This window comes from Chrysochloris asiatica, unplaced genomic scaffold, assembly GCF_000296735.1.
Source record: "Chrysochloris asiatica unplaced genomic scaffold, ChrAsi1.0 scaffold00082, whole genome shotgun sequence".
Lineage (NCBI taxonomy): Eukaryota > Metazoa > Chordata > Mammalia > Afrosoricida > Chrysochloridae > Chrysochloris > Chrysochloris asiatica.
Genome location: NW_006408600.1, coordinates 13084693 through 13095076, shown reverse-complemented (window position 1 = coordinate 13095076; position 10384 = coordinate 13084693). Strand labels below are relative to the sequence as shown.

At 41.7% G+C, this 10384-nt stretch overlaps 1 protein-coding gene across 1 annotated transcript in view; it reads right to left on the bottom strand.

The window, feature by feature from the left end:
- CCL28 (chemokine (C-C motif) ligand 28) overlaps positions 1-6010 on the bottom strand; it is a 73971-nt gene extending 67961 nt beyond the window's left edge. The window contains 1 exon segment of the mRNA XM_006865754.1: positions 5947-6010. Coding sequence (XP_006865816.1) covers positions 5947-6010 — 64 coding nt within the window.
- Between the last annotated feature and the right edge of the window lie 4374 nt (positions 6011-10384).

Here is a 10384-nt window from a genome sequence, read left to right as displayed (position 1 = left end):
ATGTATTGCATTAGGCAAATCTGCTGCACAAGACATTTTTAAAGTGTTGAAGAACAAAGATGTCATCTTGAGGACTAAGGTGCATCTGAACCAAGCCATGGTATTTTCAATAACACTATATGCATGAGAAAGCTGGACAGTGAATAAAGAAGACAGTGTTTCATTCTGCTGTGCATAAGGTCACTATGAGTCGGTACCGAGTTGATGGTACCTAACAGCAACAATATGGTAGTATGTGCACATGGAAACAAATGCTCATAAAACTCAAAAGAATCTGCACCTAGACAGTAAGCCATGTTTGACAAACATTGATGTTTGTTATTGGCTTTAGTTTCAACCAAGCATTTGCCTTTACTTTAATCCTATTTGTATTTTACTGGTTTTATGGTCTTGTTTTTACATAAATTTTAAATTTGGCTATTTAATTGTAGAAGAGGCCAATATGCACAAGGAGTTTAAACCTGATTTTATGTTTACATATCAAGTAACAGTGTTGTTATTGTTGTTATGTGCGTTGAGTCAGTTCCAACTCATAGCAACTGTGTATAGGGTTTCCGCGGAGCATCTGGTAGGTTTGAGCTGCAGACATTGTGGTTCACATCCCAGATCTGATCCTAAAGCACCACACCATAATTCTAAGCAACATAGTAAAATAATTTAATAGTCTACATTGAGAGTCAAGAGAATGTCTTCCTTTAAAGGGACCCAAATGCTATTTAAACATGAGATGATTGCTATTATACCACACTGTCTTTCTAGACATAGAAAAGGAATAAACTTCCTGAATTATACGATAGGTATGATGACTTGGCTTTTGAACAAAATCTAGAGGCAATCGAACAATGGGACTGAACCCAGAATATAATGTTTTAACTATAGGGGACACCAGAGAGAGAATGAAAAACGAATTATGGGGCAAATCATATCACACCTCTCAGGGTCCACTTCTGGTGCAACAGAGTCCCAGGTGTACAGAGAATTCCCTCATTGGTGCAAATTGTTAAGCGGTCAACTTCTAATCAAAAGGTTGATGTTGAAATCCACTCAGAGGAGCCTGGAAAGACAGGCCTCGTGATCTGTTTCTGAAAGCTCACAGTCTTGAGAACCCTATGGAGCAGTTCCACTCTGGACACTTGGAATCACCATGTGAGTCTGAATTGACAAGGTCACTAAGAGTCGGAACCAACTTCACGGCACATAACCACCACCACCAACAACAACAATTGTGCATAAGAACTTTCAAGTAAAAATATATGTTTTTTCAGTCAAGTTTTCCTTTGGGACTTTGGCAAGTCCCTGGCAAGTATGTGGGATTCAGGAGCCATCTCACTTTGAGAAAGCAGGTTGTCAGGAGGAAGATGATTTTGAACAAGATGAAGCAAAACCCTGGACTTGAATCTGCTGTGAACAAATGCAGCTTTGTATTAAAAAAAAAAAAATGTACAAAAAAACACCCGGCCTACAAAGCCCTAGATTGTGGATTTGAATAATTTGGCTCAGAGCCACTGAGACCGAGTGATGGACATTTTTATGGACTCAGTATTGAGTTGTGGGAGCCAGCAGCCATGTCACCTCAGCTCATTAACAGGTGTGGAATGTTCTCTACCTTTGGGACGAATCCAAGACATTTAATTATGTGTAAGTAAACTGCTCCCTGATTTATGCTTTGGGAAAACCAGGTACTGAGTCACCCCATTAATATGGCCATTTAAGACACAATTAAGAACACTTACTGTCTGAAATAACTAAACATATTTCCCAGCACAGGGCACTTCCCTACCCACCTCCCTTAGCCTGCAACAATCTCCTTGGCCACCTATCCTCCTGCCCTGACTTACTCAGTGTTCCCCACTTCCTTCTCCACCCAGTTATGTCTTCCACCACCTCCCTGGAGCCTGAAGCACTTAGTAACTCCCACAGGATACCTACCACACAAACTTGGGTGGAAGTTTGCTACAGAAAGCAGTGGTGCTGCTCCTCCAAGTTCCACAACTGTTTTCAGGCCCGCCCCCATGTATTATAATCCAACATCACTTCTTTTTGAATGGCTGAGGGCTGGAGCTTCTCAAGCAATGAGATTTACCTGTAGCCCACATTGCCTTAGGAAAAGGCAACTAAGGGCATTTCTCCTTACGTTGGTGCAGATGTATTAGCATTTTCTCTCTCCTTCCCTTGCTGGAAGATACTAGAACAACATGATAGATTAGGAAGTGGTTCCTGGAAACAGGCTTGAATCTGGTACCTAAAAGCACCTAATTTAACCCAAAAGACTACTAGTGTGTCTTCTCAGCTCCTTTCTTCATTAACATCATCAACTGTACCTCTTCACACATCTCAGCATGTGTGTCCCACTATGTCTTATAGGACTCATCCCCATGAAACAGCTTCCTTCACCCTTGGCCCCTATGCCTACCCCTCCATCCTTCTTCCTATGGAGCAGTGAAATCCTTCATATGACTCTTCCAAACATAGTCTTGTACCTGTCAACAAATTACTGGGTGGGACCATGCAATAGGGTATATGAAACTCTAGCATGGGGATGGGTCAGCTTTACCATTCTCTGGGTTTAAAATGAGCCACTTCAAAAGTAGGAATGTGGGGGTCTCCCGACCATTGAGAAAGAAGAGCCAGGAGTGGAGCACATCCTTTGGACCCTGAAGTCCCTGTACTGAACCAGACATGCGAGGCAGAAGCAGTGGCAGCAGAACCCACAACACCTCTGAGTGCTTTGGCACAGGAGGCTGACTTGTGGAATAAGGTACCCTTTGAACATTTATCAGCAGCACTAAAGGAGCTTCATAACATTTGTCTCAGTAGGGCAGAGGCCAACGAGCTGCATGGCTGCTAGAAATAAGCCAGGCAACTGGAAGGGAAACACATACACCATTATTTTAAAGCTCTATGTGATATTCAATAAGTAGAGTTACCAAAACAAGGAGCAAGGTAGGTAGGCAGACCTTTGAGAAATAGTGAAAGTAAACCCTAAAATTTCAGTGGTGACTTCTTTCATGAGAATTTTACAGAAAAATACAAAATGACAAACTGTCTTGATGAAATAGACTGATAGAAATTAAGATTATCCAGATTTTTCTATACTCAGTACACTGTCAGTAAGTATATTGGAGTCCCCAGAAAAATGCTTAAGGAACCAGGCAGTTACACTGATTATAGCAAGATCAGAGGAGACTGAGGCAAAATGCAAAGTTCATGGCTATCTGGAGAGGAGACAAACCAGTGTGTTTTAGCAGTTTTTGCCAGGGAATGTGGAGCTATTATTGCCAATCTGATTTTTTCAAGAGGAATTTAAAATGTTAAATATGAGTAGCATGTAACCTGCAAGCATAAAAATATTGGCTCAATTTTTTTAAATGTAGAGCCAATGAAACTATTTCCCACCTCTGTCCTAGATTTGGAGAATTTATTCAGGGTTGTTGTTGTTAAGTGCTGTTTAGGAAAGATGTTGTTGTTGTTGTTGTTGTTAAGTGCCATCGAGTCGGGTACGACCCATAGCGACCCTGTACAGGGTTTCCGAGGGTGTAAATCTTTACGGGAGTAGAAAGCCTCATCTTTCTCCCGCGGAGCGACTGGTAGTTTCGAACCTCTGACCTTAATGTTCGCAGCCCGATTCGTAACCACTACGCTACCAGAGCTCAGTGGAAAATCGTCATATCATTAAAGTAGTAATTACCTGTACTTGGTGGTGGTTATGTGCCGTGGAGTCTGTTCCAACTCATAGCGACCCTGTATAGGGTCTCTGAGGCTATAAATCTTTACGGGAACAAAAAGCCTCATCTTTCTCCCACGGAAACTGCTGACCTTGCAGTTTGCAGCCCGATTCGTAACCACTCTCACTGTACTGAGAGTCTCCTTAATACCATACTGAGCACTACTGTAAAATGAATTCTCTATTAATAGAATGGAGTAACATTCCCCAATACATGAGAACAACTTGTACTTTAGCTTCTTTGATATAGTTTGTATGGTTCAGTCTTCATCCTGCTTTCCCTTTTGAAGGTCAAATTGAATTTGTTTTGTTTTGTTTTTTTTGGCTTTCTAACAATATGTTCTGTATTGATATGAGAAGGATTCCTTTGTGAAGAGGGAGGTAGACAAAAAGCAAGAGATGAAGCATTGGCTGTATTACCAAGTAATCAGAGAGATCTGATTTGGGGATGGAAATGAGTGAGCTGCCAAAATGAAATCAAAGTGAAATTTCTTTGGTTACTGGTAATCTGTTAAAAACAAAGCAACCAATTCCTGCTGAGTATATTCCATATCCCATGGTTTTCAAGGATTGATTTTTCAGAAGTTTTTCACAGTCAGTATGATTTGGTGCCAACTCAATGGCACCTAATAAGAACAACAGATCACCAGGCCTTGTGGGGGGAGTTGAATCATTGACCTTTCAGTTCACTGTCAGGCCATTAACATTGACCATTTGTTACCCACAGGCCAGATATTATGGGGGGAAGCTGTGAGTGATGGCTATTAGAGAAAAAATACTGTCTTTTCTGAAGCAGAGAAGTAAGGGGATACTGGAAATTTTAGAGCACCAGGAAGGAAGTCACCTGTCTAATCACTGGTTTCAGATTCCTTGTGTTGATCTGATGTTATGTGCTCTTGAGTCAGTTCCGACTCTTAGCCACACTACATACAACAGAACGAAACCCTGCCCTGTCCTGTAACATACTTTCAAGTGTTATTATGCTTGAGTCCATTGCTACTACTCAGATTGAAATTTCAGACTCCATGGGATTTAGTTCAGAAAGCTTGACGTTTATCTATCCCAGGAGATTGAGTCTGTCTTTTCTTTCAGAAGTGTGTGCACTTAGCTCCACACAGTTTTCAGCAGTTTGGGGTTAGGAGGAGTTGGATAAAAAAATAAATAAATAAGGGCTTTCCTCAAGTTCTATCTGGGACTTCCTAAAATATTGTCATTAGAAAAGGATGGTTCAAAGTTGTACCTGAGTGGAGGACCTCATGCTCCATCTAGCAAATAACTCCTAAACCAAACCCAAACCAAATAGAAACCCTATAAGGCAGAGTAGAGCTGTTTCATAGACATTCTGAAGCTGTAAATCTTTACAAAAAAACACTGTCACATCTTCTCCTTGGTGGCTTCCAATTGCTGACCTTTTGGTTAGCAACCCATCGCTTAACCCACTATGCCAATATGGTTCACATAAATAACCCATTGTTGTTGTGAAGTGCTGTTGAGTCAGCTCCAATTCATAGGGACTTTGCATAGGATTTCCAAGGAGTGGCTAGTGGGTTTGAACCTCTGACTTTGTGACTAGCCATCCAATGCTTATCCAACAACACACATTAGGACTCCATATTCCTGTTTAAATGAGGATCTTGGAGATATAGAACGTAAACCACCTATGCCATGCTCTTGCAACGGGGATTCCAATGAATTCTTCCTGGTTGATGAAGCCAAACAAGAATGGTCTGCATTTGTAAAATGTGGGTGAACCAGAAAGCTAACTAAACCGGGAAAAATTATAGGTGGGTGGCCTACTAGAAACTTAATCTCCCTCTTAGTAAACAAGGGCAACCTGCAGGTTGCATAGCAACCAAATCTCTTTAGTGGCGGAATCAGAGACCTGCGTTTCCTTTGATCATGTGCTGCCCTCCGCACTCCTGGCAATTGTCCAGTCTCCCACCGAAAGGACTTAGTACACATCCTCTGAGTGTCCCATTCCAAGACTTTGACCCATCAGTTTTCCTTTTTAAAAATTCGCATCTGTTCTGATTTCTCTGAGTCTGCCTGAATAGATTTGAACCCGTTTGAAGCAGGGCTTGCAAATAATCTTGCAGAAATCAATTGGAAATTCCTACCTGAAAAAGATAGAAATCCCTGCTCCCCAAGTTACAGGTCAGTACCTCACTTTCTCAGCGCAGTCAGGAGAGAGCCGATACCTTCGAGAGCAGGTGCCCACTCACCTTCCGAGGGTCGAAGGGCCACACAGACAGCTAAGGCCAACAGGGCGAGTCCAGTCTGCTGCATTCCTGCCTGCTCCACCGCTTCTGTCGGCACCGCAGGTAAGGTTTTAAGATCAGGAAATGAGACTAAAGGTGTCCTTAGGAGCAGAAAAACAGTGCTGAGAAAAGGTAAGCCAGGAAGCCCCGCCCAGGGCGGTGCTCCGAGTATCCATCTTTCATGGTTCTATGACAAGCCTTTTGTCAGGCTCCTGACTTCTGAGCTCACCCTCTGGACTCAGGTGGCTTCAGTATCAAAGCAGTCTTGAATCTGGCAACTAAAGAGGCTATTTGGAGTTGGGGTGTGCATCAGAATCACTTGGGAAGCATTTAAAAATAAAACACAACTAACTATATACATGAATTCCCTCCTTAGACTTATAAACCAGAATTTTGGTTTATCCACTAAACCCCACTGCCTTGAACTGAATTCTGACTCATAGTGAAGCTACAGGACAGAGTAAAACTGCTCCTCGGGATTTCCAAAACCGTAAATCTTTATGGGAGCAGACAGTCTTATCTTTTCCCCTGAGGAGCACTGATGGATTTGAATCTTGGACCTTTCGGAGTAGCAGCCTAACGCTTAACCCACAGCACCACCAGGGATCCTTAGAATTCGAGTTTCATTGTTGTTGTTAGGTACTGTTGAGTGGGTTCTGACCCATCGCCACCATATACACAGCAGAATGAAACACTGCTCTGTCCTGTGTCAGCCTCACAACTGGTGTTATGTTTGAGCCCACTGTTGCTGCCTGGTACTGTGTCTGTCAATCCACCTCTTCGTCTGAAGAACAACATGCACAACGTATGTGAAACAAAGTCTTTTCATTCCTGCTTCCAAGGAGCATTCTGATTGTACTCCCAATACAGATTTCTAGTTTAGTGGTGGTGTGTGCTGTCGAGTCAGTTCCCACTCAATAGAGACCCTGTATAGGGGTTCTGAAGCTGCAAATCTTTATTGGAGCGGAAAGCCTCATTTTTCTCCCAGGAGGCACCTGGTAGATCCAAACTGCTGACCTTGCAGTTAGCAGCCCAGCTCATAATCCACTCTGCTATGAGGTCTCCTTCGATTTCTAGTTTAAAGGACTAATAATTAGAATTTTCAGAAAGCTCCACAGATGATTCTGATAGAAATCCCTTTACATAAAGGAATCAGAGCTCTTAACTAGCTTATTGAAACTGTAAGTTTCTGGGGACAAGGGTAACAAGTCATAAAAAAAAATTATCGCTGTGTAAAGATAGGGAAAAATTTGACCCTGTTCTGCTTCTGGTTTGCAGCCAAGTTGTTTCCATTCAAAAGAAAACCTCTCACTTTAAAGAGGTGCAAATGATTAAACACTTGCCTTCTGACTGAAAGGTTGGTGGTTTGAGTCCACCATAGGCACTTTAGAAGAAAGGCCTAGGCATCTACTTGTGAAGCATCACCCTTTTGAAACCCCTATGGAGCACAGTTCTACTCTGACACACATGGGTGACCATGTATGTTCTCAACTCATGGCCAATTGGCAGCTGGTTAAGCGTAAAGCACTGTGTTGAACATTTAGAACAGAATGGTGAGCAAAGGGGACAAGGCCCCTGTCTGCAGGGAGGACAGACAATTAAACAAGCCATAGCAATAACGGCTGCTAAGTGCCAACACAGGGGAAAACCAGTGTTTGGGGCGCTGGGTGTTTTTCAGTCTGGGAATGAAGAGCCCTGAAACATGATTTGTTAAACTGCTGCCTAATTTAGAAAACCATAACATGGTGGCATCATCCCATCCTTTATTGAGCCAACCTCTTAGTAGTGAATATTTAAAATGTAGATTTTTTGACTTTAGGTCCAGAGAGGGAGAGGGGCTGTGTGCTGATGACTGGGAGGCAGGCTTGCAGGGTATACCCTTTGGTTGATTGATGATGCATGGAGGGGATTGTAACCATGTCAATGAAACTATATATGATAGGATGAATGTAAAACTAATGTTCTCCCATGTAAACTATCACATAATTCACAATAAAACATTAAAAAAAAAAAAAAAAAAAAAGTAGGTTTTTTTCCCACTTGTATGGAGCATTGGCAGTGTAGTGGATTACAAGCTAGGCTGCTAGCTGCAAGGTCAGCAGTTTGAATCTACCAGATGCTCTGCAGAAGAAAGATGAGGCTTTCTGCTCCCATAAATATTCACAGCCTCAGAAACCCTACACAGGGTCACTTTGAGTTAGAACTGACTTGCTGGCACACAACCACCACCACCATAACTCTGAAGAATATCACTTACAATAATTCACACTTTTATGCTCCTTCTTTAGAATAAATTCTGAGAAGCAGAATTGTAAACAAAAAAGGTCATAGTTGTTTGAAAGCCTTGTGATTCATATTCAGGCTGTTAAAGCTTAAAAATGAACTACATTGCATCCTGAAATGAGGGGCCAGCAGAAAAGCATAGCACAGTTTATAAAATGGCTCCGGAGAGCGCATGGCAGGGCCTTTTCATACTCTGAAGATCCCACTCCCAACTCAGTGTTTAAGGACTTCCTTATGAAGGTAAACAAGAAAAGGCATTCCTCTCTGGGTAGACACACAAACTCGGGACCCACAGCTTAGCAGGCAGAAAGCATCTGTGCAGAAACCCAAAGTGATTTTCCTCTATTCGAAAAAGAAAAAGAAAAAAAGATACATGTGTGCCCCTTGCTCAAATCAAATGTAGACTTAGCAAGTGAAGCTCAGCTGCATTTCTGCCCCTACTCCAGCAACATCAGGAAGCCTTCTGAAGTACGCAAACTGCACAGTCATCCACAGCAGCTTGGTCTTGCTGTTTCTTCCCGTGACTCTGACCTTGTTGCCTTTGCCTGGACCATCTTCCCAACCTCTCCCATCCAATCTGGAAAGTTCCTAGTCATTCTTTAAAGCACAACTCCGGTGTCACTATTTCTCCCTGCCCTTCCTTCCTGCTTCCTCGGCCTCCCTTCTCTTCTCAAAGACTTTCGTGCCAATATGCTTTCTTCTTTTACCTTTGCCTCCCTTCTGTGGAGCTCTGGTCTGACACACCACAGGTGCAGCATCCATGTCTGTGAATGGAATGCCAGGTGAACTGAATTACTGTTGTGTACTCCACATTGGGATTTTATCAACTTATATTGTGACTTAAAAAAAAAGTACAGATGTTGGTAAAAACAATGTGTGTGTGTATATATATATGAAAATTGTATACTTATATTAATACATATTATACTTATATTATATGAAAATATAAAAATCATTTATAGCCAAATGGGAGTCCTGGTGTGGCACTGCAGGTTAATATACTAGACTGTAAGCTTGGCTTGAACCTCAAGGTCAGTAGTTCAAGCTCACCAGCCACTCCTTGAAAACCTGTATAGGGGTCTCTATGAGTCAGAACTGACTCAATGGCACTTAGCAACAACAACCTAATAAAATGTTAACACCAGTGTAACAGTCAGCTTTATATTCTTTCACATTTTTTTCACTCATTTGTAAGCATCTTTTGGGGATTTTTTTGTGTGTTTTTTTTAAATATCATATTTTTAAAAAACACCAGGTTTACTGGTTAGATCGAAACTGGTAGAACTCTGAAACTATGGCCCTTGGTTCAGGTCTGGAATTGAACTCATAAAATAAAATAGGAAGTATTATGCAATTTTAAAAATTGTCTCAATATTCAGCCAAACAATAGATTGTTGTTATTGTTAAGTGCCATCAAGTTGCTCTCAACTCATGGTGACCCTATAAAGGGATTCCAAGGAGCTTCTGGTGAATTTGAACCACTGACCTTGCAGTTCAAACCAACCTTGCAGTCCGGTGCATTATTCCACAACACACCACCAGAACCCAATACTAGTGAAACATACACACCATAGAATGGTCAACCATTCAAGATCAAAAGAGTAGCATTTACCTAAGGACAAAATTTCTAAGGGTTGGGAAAGAAGAAGGAATGGAAGCAAAAAACACAAGGAGGAAGTGGGATAAGTGATGTTACACTGAGGGGAATACACTGCGAGAGGAAACAAAGTGCATCATTTGTTTAATGTAAAACTGTAAACCTTTGGTCAATTCACAATAAAAAGGTTTTTTAAATTACATAATACTTCCTATTTTATTTGTTTTTCAGTTAAGAGATAGGAAATAACTCCCCCATGACCATACCCATAAATTAGTATCATTTCTTCTGTCAATGGTTTCATAGTATTTATTATATGGGTTTTTGGTTTTTTTTAATATGTTGTTGTCAGGTGCCATCGAGTCAGAACTGACTCATAGTGACCCCATGCACAGCAGAATGAATCAATGTCCGATCCTGGGCCAACCTCACTACCGCTGCCACACTTGACGCCATCAATGATGCCACCTGGACAATCCATCTCGTTGGGGGTCTTCCTCTTTTTCTCTGACTCTCCATCTT